The 18,883-nt window shown below is 48.5% G+C and overlaps 2 protein-coding genes across 10 annotated transcripts; one reads left to right on the plus strand and one right to left on the minus strand.

Moving 5' to 3' along the window:
- The first annotated feature begins 909 nt into the window (after positions 1-909).
- HNRNPH1 (heterogeneous nuclear ribonucleoprotein H1) lies at positions 910-18,716 on the plus strand. 8 transcript variants are annotated; one of them, XM_069772626.1, is made up of 14 exons: positions 910-1,215; positions 9,372-9,431; positions 10,530-10,667; positions 11,535-11,690; positions 11,889-12,032; positions 13,556-13,694; positions 14,699-14,877; positions 15,099-15,170; positions 15,250-15,383; positions 15,554-15,689; positions 15,859-15,942; positions 16,077-16,127; positions 17,224-17,316; positions 17,824-18,716. In XM_069772626.1, the coding sequence occupies exons 1-14, from the start codon at positions 1,167-1,169 to the stop codon at positions 17,889-17,891; spliced, it is 1,503 nt and encodes a 500-aa protein (XP_069628727.1). In that variant the 5' UTR covers positions 910-1,166; the 3' UTR covers positions 17,892-18,716. The 8 variants fall into 8 exon arrangements, with proteins under 8 accessions (XP_069628727.1, XP_069628726.1, XP_069628729.1 ...); XM_069772625.1 differs by having other exon boundaries at positions 17,812-18,046; XM_069772628.1 differs by having other exon boundaries at positions 17,827-17,906.
- On the minus strand, positions 2,012-8,507 carry LOC104311589 (deoxycytidine kinase 2). 2 transcript variants are annotated; one of them, XM_069772632.1, is made up of 7 exons: positions 8,325-8,507; positions 7,319-7,434; positions 6,645-6,838; positions 6,223-6,370; positions 5,592-5,707; positions 3,908-4,007; positions 2,012-2,339 (listed from the first exon to the last, which is right to left on the minus strand). In XM_069772632.1, the coding sequence occupies exons 1-7, from the start codon at positions 8,422-8,424 to the stop codon at positions 2,316-2,318; spliced, it is 798 nt and encodes a 265-aa protein (XP_069628733.1). In that variant the 5' UTR covers positions 8,425-8,507; the 3' UTR covers positions 2,012-2,315. The 2 variants fall into 2 exon arrangements, with proteins under 2 accessions (XP_069628733.1, XP_009918060.2); XM_009919758.2 differs by lacking the exon at positions 8,325-8,507 and having other exon boundaries at positions 7,319-7,735.
- Positions 18,717-18,883: the final 167 nt, after the last annotated feature.

Raw genomic sequence — 18,883 nt, forward strand, 5'->3', positions numbered from 1 at the left:
AACCAACCCAAAACAACAAACCCAAACCCTCATCTGGACGGTGCGCGGGCAGCCCGGGGAAGGCCTTGCCTTCCTTCCCCCACGGCCTGCCCGGCCGCCATCTCGGTGCTGGGCCTCCCGCCGGCCGCGCCTCACCCCGCCCGGCCGTGCGGCGCCCCTCGCTCCTTCCCCCGCCGCCTCCGGGGCTGGACAGACCCTGCCTGACCCCCCCCCCCCCGCGCCCCCCCCCCCCCGGTCCGCTCCTCCTCACGGCGGGGAGGCCTGCGCCCTAGCTCCCCTCGGGACGAACCCGACCGGGCCGCTCGGCGCCCGCCCCGGCGGGAGAGGGGGCCCCCCCCTCACCGTCCGCCTTCTCGTTCCCCGCCGCGGCGGGAGGCGGAGCCCAGCCCACCTGACGGCGGCGGGCACTACTGCAGTGCGCGCGGAGCCGCCGATCGCCGCCGGAGCTCCGCGGCCGCAGCCCGCCGTGAGCGGGGGGTGCTGAGGCGAGGGGAGGGGGGGGGGTGAGGGAAGGTGGTGGTGGGGGGGGGAAGACGGGGAGGGGGAACGATCCGCGCGGCACGGCGGGCGGGGAGGGACAAAGCCGCCGCCATGTTTTCGGGGAGAAAAACAGGCGAGGCGGACCCTCGAGCGGGGGGGGCAGGCGAACCCGGCCCGCCGGCCCGGTGCACAGGCGTTCGTCGCCGCCCCCCCCACGCCGCAGCCGTTGTGGGACCCTCCATGGGGGTTTGGGGGGGGGGCCCACTCTCCTCACCCCCCGCGCCCTTCCCCCCCCTCCCCCCGCGCGGGGCCACCGGACGTGACTGGCTAGTTTAATTTGTCGCTCTGCCATTGGCTGGCGGCCGGTGAAGGAGGCGGGGCGGGCGGGGCGTGACGTCAGGGCGCTGCGCAGCGCGGCCGTACGGCTATTTATAGGGGCGGAGGGGCGCTGCGCAGAAGGAGCCAGCAGGCGGGTCGGGCCCGGTCAGGCCGGCGGCTTCATCGCGCCTCATCCCCGTGGGAGCAGGGAAAAAGAGACCGAAAAACCGCGATCCGCCTTTGCCGGAGCGTCCCTTCGGCGGCCGTTGAGCTTTTGTTTCCGTTTGCGCAGCGCCCGAGCGCCCCCCCCCCCGCCCCCCCCGAGCTTTGTTCTTTTCCCGGCCCCTGTGGGGAAAGGCGCGGCCAAGATGGATCCTTGTCACACAGAAGAGACCGAGGGCGAGATCCCCGGCTTGGGTAAGGCCCGGTGGCGGGGCGGGGGGGGGGGGGGGAAGGGAGGCGGTGACGAGGGGGAAGCGGGAAACGCGGGGGGGTGGGTGGGGGTGGGGCGGCCGGGCCGCGGCGGGTGGGGGAGGGGCGGCCGGTCGGTCCCGCCCGATCCGGGGCCCCGGCGCCGCCGCCGAGCCCCCGCCTTGGCGCCTGCTGGCGGCGGGGGCCGCCCCGGGCGAGGGCGGCCCTGCCGGCGGGGGCCCGGCCCCGGCCGCGTGCGCCGCTCCCCTCCCCCTCCCCCCCATCCGCCGCGTGTGTCGTGGCGGCTGCGGCGCTCGGCGGGGCCTCGGGGCGGGGGCCGCGCTGTGGGGTGGGGGATTGGGGGGATTTTGGGGGGGTGGTGGGAGCAGTTTTGGGGGGTTCCTGTCCCGCCTCGGCCGCCCGTGCAAGCGCCGGCGGGTCCCTCCCCGCCCGCTCCCTGCCGTGACCGGTTTTGGGGGGGGTGGGCGGGAATTCGTTTCCCCCCGGGGGGGGGAGGTCGTGAACTAGATACGTGTAAATTACAGTTTATTGCAGGTGTAACCCTTGCGACTACAGTAATGTCCATCTTTAAGTAGCGTAAATACTGTGAAAACAGCTCTTGAATAAAGCAGAAGTTGAAAGTAAAGGTTTCTGGACGCCATAACAGTCTCGTCTTAAAATGGTGAACTATGCCAGTTATTGCAAAACAACCCTGCCTCAGCGCCTGCTATCGCTATTTACTGGGTTGTCAGCTGCTGATAACCGGTTAACTCCTCCGTTGTTAAAGCCAGTTACTAGTCAGTTTTATTTCAAAATCTTTATTAAAAAGAAGAGAATATACACAAAGTACATTATCAAAGCACCCCGTATTTGTTTGCTTTAGCTATGCAGAAAATTCTATCAAAAACCACAAAAGCAAAAAAAAAAACCCCAAACCCCTAAAACAACTCCAAAACCCCCAATCCATAGTTTGCATTTCAATTCTTGCCTTAAAACAAGTTATCCAGGTAATACATTCCGTTAAACTACATTTTCTAAGAACACACTGATTGTTAGGTTTAACTCTTGAACTTCAGGAACTTGTCATCCAAATTAATTTTCATTTCTTAAGAAGTCAGGAAAGACTTGACCTGTGAAAACAAAAAGCATACATATTTAAGGCATTAAAAGAAAAGCTAAATCATTAGGCTTTTCTCTTCCTTTCTTGGCGAACAAATGGTTTGTTACTCTGTAGTCTCCAGTGCTGTTCTGCCTCTACATATAATTCATGACCTGAAATGCTTTTCAGTGTAGGAGATGGCTGTGAACCCAAGACTTGCAAGTTAAGTACTAGGTAGAATTGAGTAACTTAATTACTGAAAAATAGCAAGTACTTATGAAAGGTAGCTTCTGGAATGCTTTACAGCGTGTTACTTCATTAAAGAAAAATGAGTTTTCCTTAATTAGGAAGAGAAGGATTGTCTGAGAACCAAGCCAAAGATCTGGTAGTGCTTGCAGCATGGTGCTGTACCCACTACCCCAAGCTGAACATAGAGCTGACCTCTTCCTACGCTGGGTGATGAAGGGAGCTTGGTGGAGACAATGCTGGAGGCCTTTCAGTGGGACAAGTTAAAAAAGATAGCAGCTATGAGTGTAGTCTGGTTTGTAACTTTTCCAAGCTGTCAACTGCTGGTTTCCAGGAGGATATAATTTAACAAGAAATACCTCCAGAACTGAACATTGTGCTCCCCTCCCCAGCTTATGTAGAGCTATTTGACTGGGAGAATTAGGCTTGGCTTGAAGGAGTCATTCTTCAGTAATGATGACCCAGTCATTCTTCAAATTGATGACCCAGAATGAGATGGAGAAAACAGTTTATACAGTTTGATAGGAGGGCACTTCTTTCCATATTGCAAGAACACTCTTGTTGGGGCAGTGGGGGAAAGGAAGGTTAAAGTGTCCCAGAGAGTGAAATAAGTAATGTTACAGCTCTGCTTGGAGGGTTGGGGATGAGCCCCATGTCCTTAAGTATTAGGAGGTGCTGCTTCCCGCCCCCCCCCCCCCCCCCCCCCCCCCGGTGTGGACCAGGGCACACAACACGTGGCTCTGGCAAAAGAATTTCTTTGGGCATTTACTTCCTGAGTCTTGCCTTCCCTTGGAATTAGCGAACACCATTTTGACTTGTGACCTATTTATTACCACCTTGTTTCCTCAAATGGCTGTTGATTGTCCCTCCCAGCTCTGCTTGGAAGTGTCACTTCATGCATTTAGAACTGTGTGCAAGGTTCAGTTATCTCTGCATTTGTCAATGTGTTGTGCTCTTGTCTAGGAAGAGCCTAGATCCCTCGAATGCGAGGGGGCATAAATAGCTCTAAGCTTACTGCAGGATTTTTAGGACATCATGGCTGATATGAATTGGACAGTATCATTCTGTGAACTATTTAATGAACGGTATGGCAGTGCAGACTTGGCAGAGATTAGTCTGAGTAGTTCAGCTGCTGTGTACTTGCATCCCCCGCAATTGCCCCTCTTTAAAAACACCCTATGATTTTTTTTGAAGGAAAGCAAAAAGCCTTCTCTCCAGCCATGTAGCTTCCTAAGTGTATGAAGGAGACTAGTAGCCCCAAAAAAGTATTTCATTACAAATTTCAAGAATGTAAATTGATAACTTAGTTATTACTGCAGAAGAAAAGCAGATGAGGAAACATTTAATACTTACTTTATCAATCAGGTACTCCTGTTTAATCTTGTCATTCTTAAAATCTTCATTAACATCCAGAACCAGAATTGGAATCTCTTTAAGGTTCTCAAAATCAACTCTGTTAAGTAGAAGAACATCATGCTAGTAAAAATGGTATAAAGTACTGTGTATAAAACAATCTAGCTCTTCCAATTGCTTTCCCAAGTCATCTAAGGGTGCAGCATTACTCAGACTACCATGTGCACCTGAGATGTTAATGCTAATGGCCATGACTTAAGGACAGACTTGACTTGGGCTTTATACTTAATTGCTCTTGTATAACCCTGTCAACATTGTATCACCATAACTTTAATGTATTTCCCAACTCTGGCCTTCTAATAGCTATTTTTATTGTACCAGTGTGTGTGGGGGGAAGATTGTTGATGCTGCTTACCTTAATTTCCTTTACCTCATTCTTTTTGTTACAGCTTCAATTATCAGGAATGTGATTTTGATAAGTGGGAATATTTTTTTAAAAAATTACTTGCCCTGTGTCTCCCCCACCCCCTTCTAGTTAATTGCTAATCCATTTACTAAGATGCAGTTTTAAAGCTTCCTTTCATGGAGATGACCTCTTTAACAGGTTGTAAGACTGATATTTAAAATGGCTCGGAGATAAGGAAGACCATTTTGTCTACAGGTTAGGAGCAGATGGGAGCAGTAGTTGTGCAACTGGATGTATTGTGCTCTTAAATCAGTATTTATTCTCTCTTCCTATGTGTGAAAAGCATTTCCAAATAAGTGTGCTGATCAAGGCTGTTAACTTGTGTTTGCAGACTTAAGTGTTCCTGTGAAAAATACAGGAAATGCTTGCTCACAAGTTTGGAATGAGTACACAATGTAAACATTCCCAAAATTCCACAATATGCAGTGCCTTCTTGTCTCCTAAGCATTTGGGTCATCCCACATGAAACTTCAGAAAGTAGATGTGACTGATAATATACTCTTCCTGGAATTGTTACACTTCCCAGTCAGTAGAGGATTTCAGGTCCTCTGGGGGAAAATCTGAAGTCTGCTTTCATATTTAGAGATTCCTTATGTGGGAAAGCTAGTAAGAGTCAGTAAGGAGGTTGGGGGGAAGGTTTGCAGAGATTGCTTAGTTGCTGGCTGGGTTTCTTGTGTGTAACAATGCCTGCCAAAAGCCTTTCTGATCATTGTTTATTTTGAAGCTAGGATTAATATTTAAACCTTGTTGAAATACAGTCATCTTAGTTTAAAGGTAGTTGGGACCTTGCCCTCCCTTACACTGGAACTGGAAGCTGTTCAATAGATGATTTATGTGATCAGCCACTGAACATAATCTCAACTCTATCCTATTCCTGTGTACTTCCAGTTAAAAAAACTCATATCCCTGCTGGAGTTAGAACTACATAGCTTTTTAGCTGAAGCTAATGCTTAACAAAGAAAGGCTTCAAATTAGATGAATTTCCATCTCTTGGCAATTTTTACTTCCCTGCCAAGAGACGACCTTCCCTCTGCATATAACCTAGAGTAATAACATCTGTGCCAAGGAATGTGGAGTGGGTCTAAAGATAAGTCCTTCCAACTGTGCCTGAGCAAAGCTAGACTTAAGCCTTAGTTTTATCCCTAATCAACTTTAGTGTAAGGTAGGAAAGAGCCTTGCCTGTAAGTTGAAACTTGTCTACAGAAAATGGTTTCATACCTCATAGTCCTTTCATGAAGCCAGGTTTCATGTTTATAGTGGAGGTTTTCCAAATATTCCAGCTCAATTCCTTGCTCCTCTTCTCTTCCCCTCATCTGTAGTCTTTCCATGCATTTCTGAGGAACAAAAAAGGTACAAGCCTGGACATTAATCACGCGTTGAAGGCTAAATCGGCTAAAGAGATCAAGTGGTCCTTAAATGAGAAGGACTAATGCTAGACATCAGTAAGCATTAATTTTAAATGTTTGGCTTTTCTTTTAAAAAAAAAATCAAACCTGAGCCACTTTTAGCTAAATGTTAGTAGTTCATTAAAAGATTCTCTTATCTTAACTTCAGCTCAGGACTGTATGGGAAAGGAAGTCAAACTTTAGTTCAATTTCATCCTTGGATCCTTACTGAAGAGTGGTGAATGCTAGCAACTGTAGCATTGGCTGACATCAGAATAGCAGCTCAGAAGGGAGGGTTTTTAATTTGGCCTGTGAATGAAACCTGAATTTACAATAGGCTTCCTATTATGTTGTGAGGGGGAGCTAATTCAGTGTTAAGTCACTGCAGTATTATGAATACTTAGGGTTTTGTACCCTCTTAAGCTCCTGGAAACAAAAGTTGGAGGTGAAAACTGTGAACGTACCTGAGGTGTGGTTCTTAGGTAGATCATGCCATCCAGTTCTATATCTGATTCAAACTGATTCAAAAGCCATGTGTGCCAGTCTTGATAAATAGCCCACTCTGTTTCATTAATATTTCCAGACTCGAACAGGTTGGAAGCAAATACATATCTGCAATGGGAGACAATAGCCACATGCCAGGAATGACCAAAGCAAACTCCTAAAACACTTCTCACTAGAATCAGAGTTGTGGTACTGAAAAAATAGCTTCCTGCTTTTACATCTGTAAAACTACTCTTAATACCATCCAGTTCTCACCTGTTGAATCAAGCCTGCTCATTGCAGATCCTAGTTTATTATCAAGTGTTTCCCCAGCTCCATGTCTTTGAGCATAAAGACCTAGAGCTTTTAATCTGAACTCTTGTTGCACTATGAGAGTAATTACCTGTCGCTGTACACAGATCTCTCAAAAAATTGCACTGGATGTTCTGCTTCATGTAGCTTGGCTGAGAGAGGTTTTAATTGTGCTCTTACTCGGCTCAAGCAAGCATAAGTCTGAAATGTGTAAGCCCATCTTGTAGGTTTATCATACAGCATTTGAAGTAGATTTCCTCCACTCTTCTGAGATGTTGAAAGTTCCTAGGGGGCAAGAGATAAAACTTAATACCAGCATATTTGCAGGATTTTATTTCTTAATCCAGAATTCTGGTATGTTGAAGTAAGAATTCATGGCCTTGTATGTTGTGGGGGTTTTGTTGTTTTTTGGTGGGTTTTTTTTTTGTTGTTTGTTTTTTAGGAAAATGTTGAGGCATAGGAGTAAAGAGATTTGTTTCTCAGCTGATGGTAGTCTTTATGCCAGCTTTTTTAGAATAGGTTGATTGCCGAGTTTCAGACTTCAATGTGATTCCTGTGGAGTGGGGGTGGTTACTTGGAATACACATTCAACAGTATGTTGTAGCCTCTACAATTTCTGAGTGACTGAATGGTGTGATAGTGGGGGTGACTCCAGGTGCTCTAGACTCAGTATAGCTGGATTTTGGGATGGCTCCCCAGCCAACCACTGCGGTTTCTTCTGTGCCCCATCCTTCCCCCCCAGCTTCCCGCATCCAGCACACCTACCGCGTATTCATCTTCGGCTGTCTGGATGTTGCACCACTTGGCGATGGGCTCAGGGATGATCTCCCACTCATCGCTGTGTTTCTCTAGTAGCCTGACAAATGTCGACTTCCCTGCAGCTGGGGAAGATGTGAACAGGGTGCGGATTAGACTGGTCTTACCGACAAAGGTAGAGTGGCAGTTGTGAGGTTTCTTAAGAGGCTGTAGGCAGCGTGGCTGCCGCGTTTGAGGTGCAGAGCTGCACGGGAACCCGGGCAGGCCTTGGGGATGCTGGGGAAGGGCCGGCGGGGCCGCCTGCACGGTGTTAAGCGCCCTTTCCGAGAACAGGCCTCTAATCTCCAGCGCCAGAAGGCCGTGCCTAGGCCGGGCAGCCGATAAGGAGCCGGCGGAGCCTGCCGCCTCCATTTTAGGAGCAGGCTCAGCCGGGGGGGGAGGAGGCGGGCCTTAGTGCGCGCCATTGTTCGGCAGCCGGCGGAGCAGAGGGAGGCTGCCGCGCCTGCGCGGCGCTGGGCCGAGGCGGTGGGGGGGGGAAATGGCGCTGCGCATGCGCGGCGCGGGCGGCGAGCTGGCGCCGGCGGGCTGGAGCGCCGCGCAGGGGCCGGGTGCGCGGGATGATAAAGGCTCGGTCCTGGAGGTCGAACGTCCCCGGGGCGGGAGCGGGCAGGCGAAGGGGGTCCCTCCTGAGCCCGGGAGGGACGGGATGGTTATTCTCCTCAAGCCCACCTCCGCGGCGGTTAGCCGCCAACGAGAACGGTGTAGCGGACGCAGGGCGGCGGGGTTTCCCTCCTCCGGGCCGTGGCGCCAGTTTCCCGAGTGTCGCCGGCGGCGGATGAGCGCCGGCCGCGCTTCTCCCTTAGCAAGATCCCCCGCCCGCCCGTGGAGGTGGGTGGGAGAGGCCCCTCCGCTGCCCATCTGTGCCACCACCTCAGGGCGCTCCCGTCCCCCGGTCCCAACCGCCGCGGGAGCCAACCCCCGACTTCCCCCCCCCCCCCCCCCGCGCCGAGCTCACCGATGTTCCCCTCGATGGAAATCTTCCTGAGGCGTTTCTGGAAGCTGGAGTCGAGGGAGCCGGCGGGGCTGCGGCAGTGCCGCTTGGCGGGGGTGGACATGGCGGCGCAGAGCGGGAGCACTCGGGGCTCCCGGCTGCTCCAGCCCACTTTAAGTCTCCCGCCAGCCGGTGGGCGGGATGGCCGCCTCCTCCCCCCCCCACTCCCCGGGAAGAGGCGGAGGCGCTGCCCCCTCCCCCGCCGCGGCGGGCTGCGGGCCGCTCCTGCCGCTGCTGAGCTGCTGCCGCTCGTCGGGGTGTTACGAAATGGGTGTTCGGCGAGCGAAATGGAGCAGAGCTGCCGCGTTCAGGAAGTTAGTGTAGAGCGGTTCCACATGCTGCTTCGATTTGCATTAACTTGCACAGGTTCTCCGTGTTGTTGTTTGAATTACATAAACTTGAAAGTATTTTTCTTCTCTTTTTCTTTTTCTTTTTTTTTTTTTCTTTTTCAAAAAGCCTCTAGCTTTGGGGGGAGGTAGTCATTAGTGGCCCGGACTGGTATCTGTTAAACTAAATACTTTACATGCAGGATGAGGCTGTGTGGACTTGCAGACAGGTCCTGGCACGGCTCAGCTGAGGGTAGGTTAGTGCAGGCATTGACTGGAGAGGAAGCACGCCGGGGTGAAGTGTTAGGCGCTGCTCTGAGCAGCTTTGCTTCTCAGCACCAAAATTCCCATGTCGGTGCGGGCAGGCCTGGGGCTGAACTTCTGGCATGGGTTCCTCATCACCTGCCTGGGCAAGTTGAAATGTGAACAGCTTGTTCATTCCAGGGTAGAGAAAAAAAGGGGATGGAGGATTCTTGGGCAATAGCTTTTATGGGCGCAACTATCTGGCATTGTGCGGCCGTAGTTCCTGCTGTAACTTCTGTTGCCTCTGTGATAATGAGATTCAGGGTGAAATCTAGCTAGGTCTGGTGTGTTTGGAGGAGATGGGAGGGAGTTATATTTTCCTTTCTTTTATGATAATTGTGACCCATGTCTCTTCTTTCCCCATCTCCTACAAACACACCAGGCTTCAGTGACCGAAGCGAGCAGATTGTTTCACGTGGGGTAGCGTCAGCATTTGAAGCTGGTAAGTGCTAGTTCCCACACACCTCTTTGTTCAGCCAGACTCCTCGCTCTCCCTGCAAGGCGTGCCGTGCTGGTGCGGGGGGGGGAGGGGGCGGCGGCGGCGAGTGTCGGTAACGGGGACCGGCCACCCTCCCCCCCTCCCCTGCCGCGCACACCCGCGGCCCCGGGGGGAGGACGGGGGGAAAAGCAGCGTGCGGCCTCCGGGGCATGCGCAGTCTGGAGAGCGGCGCTGAGAGGCGCATGCGCGCAGGCCCGACCCGCGCTCTGCGCGGGAGTCCGCGCCGTGGCTTTGTTTGGGAGGGGTGGGTGGGGGTGGTAGGCAGGCGACGCATGCGCACAAACTACCGGGGGCGGTGGGTGGTGGTAGAAGACCGTAGAGTAGCGAGGACGCATGCGCAACCTGGCGGGAGCGGCGCGGGGAGCGTTTGCGTAGCGGGTGTGTGTCCCGGGGCGGCGGAGCGCAGTGGTACTAGAGAGCATGCGCAGGTGGGTCCTGCGGGGGCGGGGCAGGAGCCCTCCGGGTGTTGCTGCGCATGCGCCCCCCGCGCCTTACTCTCAGCCAGGCCGCGGCGCCGGCAGCCCGCGCCCCCCTCGGCCGCCGCCGCCGCTCCTCTCCTGCCGGCCACGGATCGCTGTGCGCGTCGGCGGGGACTGCCGAGTCGTCGGGCCCACCAGGGCGGTGTCTGGGGCCGGGGCGCTTTGTGCGGCGGCGGCGGCGGCGGAAGGCCCGGCCCAGCGGAAGCGGGAGTACCCGCCGCCATTTCCTAGCGCGCTCTCGCCACAGGCTCGCCCGCTCGCTGCCGCCTGACTGGGACTAGGCGCTCTCCGGACAGCGGATCAGGCTCGGAGCCCTAGAACCACCGCGGAGCCCCACCATGTGTGCGTGCGGGGATGGGGGCTGGGCGCGGGCCGGGGGGGGCGGGCCAGGCGTGCGCCGGGCGGGAGCGGCTCTGTGTGTGTGAGGCGGGCAGCGGTCCGAGGTAGAGGAGGCTCGGGGGCGGGCGGGCACAGGCCAAGGGGGCCGCCGGGCGCTCTGAGGGGGTGCGGGCGGCGGCCGTGCTGTGCGGCGTCTCAAAGGGCCCGTTTTGGTCTTCTCCAGCTACCACGGAAACGGAGACGGAGCCGAGCCTCACCCCCAATGTGATGCTCAACACGGAGAGCAGCGAGGGATATGTGGTGAAAGTCAGGGGGCTGCCCTGGTCCTGCTCCACTGAGGAGGTGCAGAGGTTTTTCTCTGGTAAGCAGAACTGGGGGGGGGAGGATGGGCTCTGTTGTCAGTTCTGGGTTTCTCCAGGCGACGCTGTGGCAGTGCTGCAGTGAACAGTTCCAGAATGCATTCAGGGCACTTCAGTAGCTCATGAAGTTTGTAGTGCAACAAGTGGCTCAGCTAGGACCTCAAAAGCTGCACTTTTGCTAGCGGGAACTAGAGGCAAAGGAGCTTAGTCTGCAAGTTGCTGGGGTAGCCACAACTTCTTGAGCACTTGAGCCACATAGCTTCTTGAGCAGCCAGAAAAGAGAAGCTTCCATTTTAAAGAAAACTTCAAAATTCTTGCTTCAGGTTGGACTAAATCAGTTTAGTTCTCCGTGTTGTCCCAATAGGCTCCCTTGTATTAAGTGTTTAGTGTGTTGTGTCCTTTCCCCAAATTATTGGCATCCTGCAGTAATAAATAGTGGTGATAAATACATGCTTTCTTCAGTGGCTGGAGATTTTAAAGCTGCTTGAGGAGTTTGGCATATTGGACTTGGTTCTGATTTAGTTCATTACACTTCTAGTTACTACTCCTGATTTCACTTCAAGCTGGTGAGAAAGTCTAAGTCATTTATGATCCAAAGCAGATAGCACGTTCAACTTGAGGCATCAAAGCCTTGAAAACAGATAGCTAATTTGCATATATCCTTATGAACTTGATGAGAAGGGTAGCTTGATTTTAGTTAGTCCCTTAGTTTATTAGTCACTGTAAAAATTAGAACAAGAATACTGCTGGTTTTGTCGTCTTGATGTAACTTGAACGTTGTTTTTTCCTTTTAGAATATCTGAAACTTATAAAGTCACAATGTTCCTGTAATAATTAAACTAATTCTGGCCTTCCTGTTTCATTTTCAGATTGCAAAATTCTAAATGGGGCTTTGGGTATCCGTTTCATCTACACCAGGGAGGGCAGACCAAGTGGAGAAGCATTTGCTGAACTTGAATCGGAGGAGGATGTGAAATTGGCACTGAAAAAAGACAGAGAAACAATGGGACACAGATACGTTGAAGGTTTGACTCAGTTGGTCTAGTAACTGACTAAATGTGTTTGTGCTTGATCAGTTTTTGGTTAATTGCTTTTCTGTCTCTTTAAAATGCATGTGAAAGGACAAATGGACCTGTATATCATAAGTTGACTAGTTTCAAGGCAAATGACTTTTAAAACTGTTGCATATTCCAGAATGCATTAATTCTAAGTGCCTTTTACAGTTTTCAAGTCAAACAACGTTGAAATGGATTGGGTTCTGAAGCATACTGGTCCCAACAGCCCTGATACGGCTAATGATGGTTTTGTACGTCTTAGAGGACTCCCATTTGGCTGTAGTAAAGAAGAAATTGTACAGTTTTTTTCAGGTATGTTGGATAAAAGTAGTAGCTATAGCACTATTGGTCTATGCTAAAAAAACCCACAAAACAAAACAAAAAAAACCCACCACCGTGGATTGCCCAGTAGTACTTCCAACAGTATACTGATGGGTATTAAAAGTAAATAAGAAATTCTTTATTAGTTATCTGGGCTTGAGGGATCAATTCCTAAAGTACTTGTTTACTTAATTGAGGGAACTCCAAAAAGCAGCTCTAACTTATACTTAGCAGGACATACTGTTCTAAGTAAGGATAGCAGAAAACATGTGTCTTGCTTTCTAAATAAGTGAACAATTCAGGTGGGAGGATATTTCCACCTGCAGTCTTAGCTGGTTCATGCTATTCAGTGAAGGATTTAGAACACCCTTACTGCTGGGCTCAGTACGAGGAACAGGCAGGATCTGAGGAGGTACACGCATTGTGCCTGCGACTATAAATGTAGATTTAGTATTGAATAAGGTTCCGAAAAAAACAACCCGCTGAACTCCACCCAAGTACAGATTTCCCCCCTCCACTTCCTAGGGGGTGGGGAAAAAAATCCCTTGAAGTTGTCTAGCTTAAAGTTTTTATGGATGAAGAGATAATGTCTTGAATTGACTCATTCTCACTTTTTTGCAGCTGTTGTATGTTTTAGGAACTGGAATACTATTATAAATGCCTAAGAATGAAATCTGTTGACCTATCTAGGACTCTTTTGTTAGTGTTTTCAGTGTAGTAGATTTCTAAATGTGAGTGTTTAAAAATAGCTGGAATGTTTTGCTATAACAAGATACAATTGAGCTTACTGTTTTGCTTTAAAATACAGTAGAAATATTTCCAATTTTACAATTTCAGAACTTGTTTTTTGTTTTCTGAATCAGTAATATATTGTGAACAAGAGCAATTCCTAAGCATGTGCATTTTAAGTTGTTTCTTACATGGTTAAGTGATTCAAGCTTTAAAAACTGTTAATGTGCTTAATATACAAAATGTGCCTCTTCTGTTCAGAAACTAATACTTTTGAAATTAATTCATGATTTTTTCTTAATTAAGCACTCCTAAAGATAAAAAAATTAATGCTGAAACTTGATGTTTGCATAAGACTGACTATTTTACCTGAGTGACTTCTAGTAGAAATACTTGTTATATATAAAGCTGTTTAACTTGCTGTGTTTCAATTTAAGTTATATTAAAAAGTTCATCGTAAATACTTTCACAGAATTGAAGAGGTTTGTAATAATATGTGAACTTCTTAATGCACCCTGCATTAGATGCCTTATCTGAGGAGTTGTCCCTGACACTCAGAACGTTTCTGTGCTCTGCAGGGTGGGTTAAGAACGTAAACTGAATGGTATGTGATCGTGGATCTCTCTTTGTTGACATGCTTTTTCTTCTAGTGTTCTAGAATCAACATACCATTCACTTACAAGTGTTAAAATTCTGGTGTTTTTAAAGCTATAAGAAAAACTCATGACTGGGCTTGTGATGTTAATATTGCCCCCCTACTGGGGTTATTTGTCCTTGGGTTGAAGGGTTGGAAATCGTGCCAAATGGGATAACATTGCCGGTGGACTTCCAGGGGAGGAGTACGGGGGAGGCCTTCGTGCAGTTTGCTTCACAGGAAATAGCTGAAAAGGCTCTAAAGAAACACAAGGAAAGAATAGGGCACAGGTGGGGATGGATGGTTGGTTGGCTATGTCACTTTTCTTATGGTAAACAATTAAATCCATATTCTCTCTTCTGAAAGTGTTAACATCCGAATAGAAATAGAATTTTGGTCTCTAACTCGGTGATAAGTAAAGGTATTGCTAATGTGCGTATGGCACAGACTGTTTGGATCTACCCAAAATGAAAGATAAAAATTGGGCTAAGTCTAAGTGTACTTTGGAAACTGGGTAATAACAGAGGACTGCAAAACTGATAGCTTGAAAGCAACAAAGTTGAGAGACTATGGCTTTAACTTCTCAAATAGCACCAATTATGCCTTTAGCTCTAAAGACATGCACAGTACTCTTACTACCATAAGAAAATGTGATACTTTCTAAACTTGTTTTATAAGTTGAAATGTAACAAATTTTCTTACTGTATTAATCTTCAATGTAATAAGCATAGCTTTCAAGAAATTGTCACAAAGGGTTTTTATTCTATTTTACTTGTGACTATTTTTCATTGAAGCATGCACTTTTTGCCTACGCTGAATCACTGAAGCATAGGCTGGGTTCACTAGCACATGCAGAGCTTTTTGTAGCATCCTGATGGGTTAAAATCTTGGTGGAGACCGGGTTTTTAACCCTCTGTTTACATTGCCACATGAGCAAAACAGTGCTGAGTTGAGTGGACGTCAGTCCCTCCTATGTTTTTTGACTAACACTTTTTTAAATTGGGGGGAGGAGGGTGGGGAATCAATATTGCTCCCCCACCCTTAAGGTTGGGATACTGTGAAGTATGAGGAGCATGGAAACCCTTCAGTAATTGTAATTTCTTGAAAAAACACTGATTTGAAAGTAATGTAATACTTACAATAGTATGTCATTGCCTACATAATGTAAAGAAACCTGGCTTAAAATACACTGCCAGTTTCAAGGCTATGACTAAATGGCTTGTTTTAATGTGAAGTTGTGAGGTATTCGTGGAAGGAATTGAAGACTGACTTCTCTCTGTGGAAACACTTCTAGGTACATTGAGATCTTCAAGAGTAGTCGAGCGGAAGTGCGCACTCACTACGACCCTCCACGCAAGCTGTTGGCAATGCAGAGACCCGGTCCTTACGACAGACCTGGTCTTACGCGGGGATATAACAGTCTTGGTAGAGGAAGTAGCTTGGAAAGAATGAGGCGTGGAGCCTACGGAGGAGGTAAGTATACGAAGTCCAAGAGGGAGCTGCTCATCTGAGAAGCAGCAACACTTGGACCGGGTAGTGTCTTCCCTGCTTTGTAACTACTGGTTTGTATATGTCCTTGGTTTTAATTCTTCCAGAAGAAATGAGACTTTATAATCCTAGTTGTCTGCAGTGTGTTCATGTATATTTGGATCTTTCTGTAGTTGAAATGAACATGTTGTCCAATCTATTTATAGGTTATGGAGGTTATGATGACTACAATGGGTATAATGATGGCTATGGTTTTGGTTCTGATAGATTTGGAAGAGGTAAGATCTCTCTAATAGGAATAGTAACTAAACTTTCAATACATCTCAAAAGAAACTAAAATACATCTGAAAGACCTAGAATGGACTCTTTTCTCTGCAGGAATGTCGGACCACAGATACGGCGACGGGGGATCCACCTTCCAGAGCACGACTGGCCACTGCGTCCACATGAGAGGTCTGCCTTACAGAGCTACGGAGAACGACATCTATAACGTGAGTTCCAAATCTGCTGCTCTCAAATGCATGGCTTTACGGTTCTGTGATTGTGTTGGACGTGTCAACTGCACTGCAGTTAATGAGCGTTCCTTTAGAGAGAATGGCTTGCTGTAAAACTCAGCTGTTGCATTGGTGCGTTTTAATCTGTGTGACTGTTTCGTATGTAGTTCTTCTCACCTCTGAACCCTGTAAGAGTACACATCGAAATCGGACCAGATGGCAGAGTAACCGGAGAGGCAGATGTTGAATTCGCTACTCATGAGGATGCAGTGGCCGCTATGTCCAAAGACAAAGCAAATATGCGTAAGTGTGACTGTTCTGAACACGTGGCGTTAGGAAAGATACAGCACAGCAGTGTAGCACATCTGCTGTAGCTGGAATGCCAAAGGTTTTATTGCAGTCTTACTTGCAGTGAGACAAACTGTGTGGGTTTGGTGTGAAATGCTCTCATGGCAAAACTTTCTTCTTCCAGAACACAGATATGTAGAACTCTTCTTGAATTCTACAGCAGGAGGAAGTGGTGGTGCCTATGGCAGTCAAATGATGGGAGCAATGGGTATGTGTAAACAGTCTAACTACACTTTAAACAAGCACTTGATATTTAATGAAGCTGGCTGATTTTATGCAGCTCCTGCTTATTCTATGCCTGGCATAAAAACTGAAATTCAACATTCTGTCTTAATCACACAGTCAAGGAATCGGAAGGGGTAGTCCAAGATTGGAACACTAGCACATTGCCAGGTATATAAACCTTTTGGGAATACGTTTGAACAACTAATAGGTTGAATAAACTGTGGTGCTGAATGTGGTGTGTGTGGTGGGATGAGTGGCTCCTGGGAGTGTGCTGGTGTGAAAGTGAAGTGGGAGATGCCTGTCCTTTTATTCTCCTTCCCCCTCCCTTTTTTTTGGAGACCAGAACATAGTCTGGTGATGGAGGATGTATCTGTGGCACATGACCTGTCATTCAAGCCTGGTCTTGGTGGTGAGGGAAAATCTATTTGGAATTTGGAGAAGCTGTCTGAATTGCTCTAACAAACTCCAAAATTGTTTGAAAATCCAAAGTGCGTGTTGCAACACAAGTCTAAATGACTGCCACTGTTGTGTTGATAAAGCAGATACCCTTCTTGATACCTGACTTGTCTGGTTTCTTAGAGATTGAGGTGGTGGTTGGTTTTGGGGGCTTGCTTTCTGGGGGGTGGGGGTGTTTGTGTAGATATACTGCTGCTTTTTTAGTAATTTGATTACAAAATGTTTGAAGTCTAATGCTGATACTTAAGATGAGTTTTGTGGGAGGATAGGCAAGTGATGAGGTGGAGAGCAGTAGTTAGTGAGCTCAAGTGGTGAGCCATAGTGCTGCCGCGACGCACAGGCAGTCTGGAACAGGAGCAGGTCTCTGTCAGGAGCGTGTACAAACGAGTGACTCCAGTTAATGAGTCGGCATGCTTCCTGAAGGGCTGGGTACTGTCGTGGGCAGCAGTCCTGTGTGAGGTCACTTAAAGCCCAGTTTAAGTCTCTTGGGGTGTGTATTACATACAACAGCAGATTGATCCTGCTACGTATAGCCCTAGAAATGGCAAAAGTAAACTCTTACAGCAAGTGCTTGAAAGTCACAAGCACTTGCTGTAGTTCTCAAAGTTGTTGTCTGCCGCTTGATTGTAGGAATGTCTTTAGAAACCTGGTCACTTCCTTTGAGCTTGTTGCCTTATGTACTTAGTAAGAAAGTTACCCAGGTGAGAGGGCTAGTGCCAGAGTACAGGGGCTGTTAGTTACAGGCTTTGTTGATAAGGAGCAGGCTGTGACAGGTGAGCTCTTAACGTTTTTATCCTTAACTTGAAAGGAAGCCAATCCAGTTACGGTGGTCCAGCTAACCAGCAGCTGAGTGGGGGTTATGGAGGAGGATATGGTGGTCAGAGCAGCATGAGTGGCTATGGTAAGAGCATTTCTTCACTGGTTTTAGGTGGGCTGGGTGCAGCTGGCTTAGCATGTCTGAAGGTGCTGTCCCCTGGTGTGGAGGGGTCATGCTGCAGACAGGGCAGCACAAGCCTTGACAGTTGAAGACTTGGCTGCTGTGAATTTTAGAACTAACGGGAGAACTGGAGGGGAATAAATTCAAAGCAGGAACTTGGAGCTGGGTGGGGGGAATGCGGGAAATTATTCTGAAAGGGGGGGGGGAATGCCAGCCTCCAGACTTCCATTACTCTGATCGCTTTCTTGGTACAGAAGCTGGAGACCAGCCTGGTTTAAAACCAGTACAGACCGAGTACAAATGGGGGAGGGTGCATGGGAGGCTGGGTCCTCCCCGCTTTCACGGAAGGGTGATGGAAAATGCTGAATTGAAAAGGGGGGGCAAGGCGGAGCTGGCTCTTTCATTGAACAACTGATAAACTTAATTTTGGGTATGGAGCTGTACACTGACACTCTGCAGTATTGGGCACAGTAGGCGGTATTTACGAGGTGGCCCAGCAAGGACAGGCGTTGGGGGAAGGATGCTTCGAATCGGCCTGAACCAGCTGTGAACCTGCTGTCGGTTTTCCCCTCAGACCCCGGGAGCCAGGGCGCCATGAACAGCAGTTACTACAGCAGCGGGAATCGCGCGTCCATGGGAGTGAACGGCATGGGCGGCATGTCGAACATGTCCAACATGAGTGGTGGCTGGGGAATGTAACCCATCGCTGACTTTTGGTCACATCTTTTTTTAAAAAACAAAAAAACAAAAAACTAAGTTTAACAGTTTTGCAATACAAGCTTGTGATTTATGCTTTACTGTAAGTGAATTCAGGATTGTTATTTTAAAACCTTTCAGGTTCAGTATTTTTGAACATACAGAAATGAACATTCATCTAGGATGTAATAACCAAGTTGAGTAAAGACTATAACTGTTAAACAATTTTGAGCGTTTCTCAAGTTAGTTTTGTTGTAGGAGTGTATTTAAGCAGTAAGCGTATTTAGGTTAAAGCTGTTTGAATTACGTTAAATGTTGCTCTTATACCATATTACATCCAACACTGTTTTGAATACATGTTGAGAGAGACATGCTTTTTTGTAAAGAAACAATATAGGAGCTGTGTCTGAAATTCAAAGTGAACATTTGGCATGTTAGTTCTAGTTTATTTCTTTTAATATCCTGTAAGGCACGTTAAAGCTTTTTTTTTTTTAAGTTAATGGGGGAAACGTGTTGAGACGCAATACGGCTACTTTAGGATTTTGGTCTTGGTGTTCGTATAAAATTCTGAGGCCTTGATTTAATCTTTCATTGTATTGTGATTTCCTTTTTAGGTGTATTGCGCTAAGTGAAACTTGTTAAATAAATCTTCCTTTTAAAAACTGGAACTCATTCCTTCTTGCCCTCCAGCTTCTGTGGTGTAGCTATACCTGCAGCATTGTTGTTCCTACCTGGGTGACCCTAGTGCTCTTAACATGCATCTGCTGTGAGCAGTGTGCCTGCTCCCAAGGATGGTTCTTGCCTGAAAGCTGCCCTTGTGGAGTGTTAGAGTGAC

The sequence above is a fragment of the Haliaeetus albicilla genome, chromosome 27 (assembly GCF_947461875.1).
Source record: "Haliaeetus albicilla chromosome 27, bHalAlb1.1, whole genome shotgun sequence".
Lineage (NCBI taxonomy): Eukaryota > Metazoa > Chordata > Aves > Accipitriformes > Accipitridae > Haliaeetus > Haliaeetus albicilla.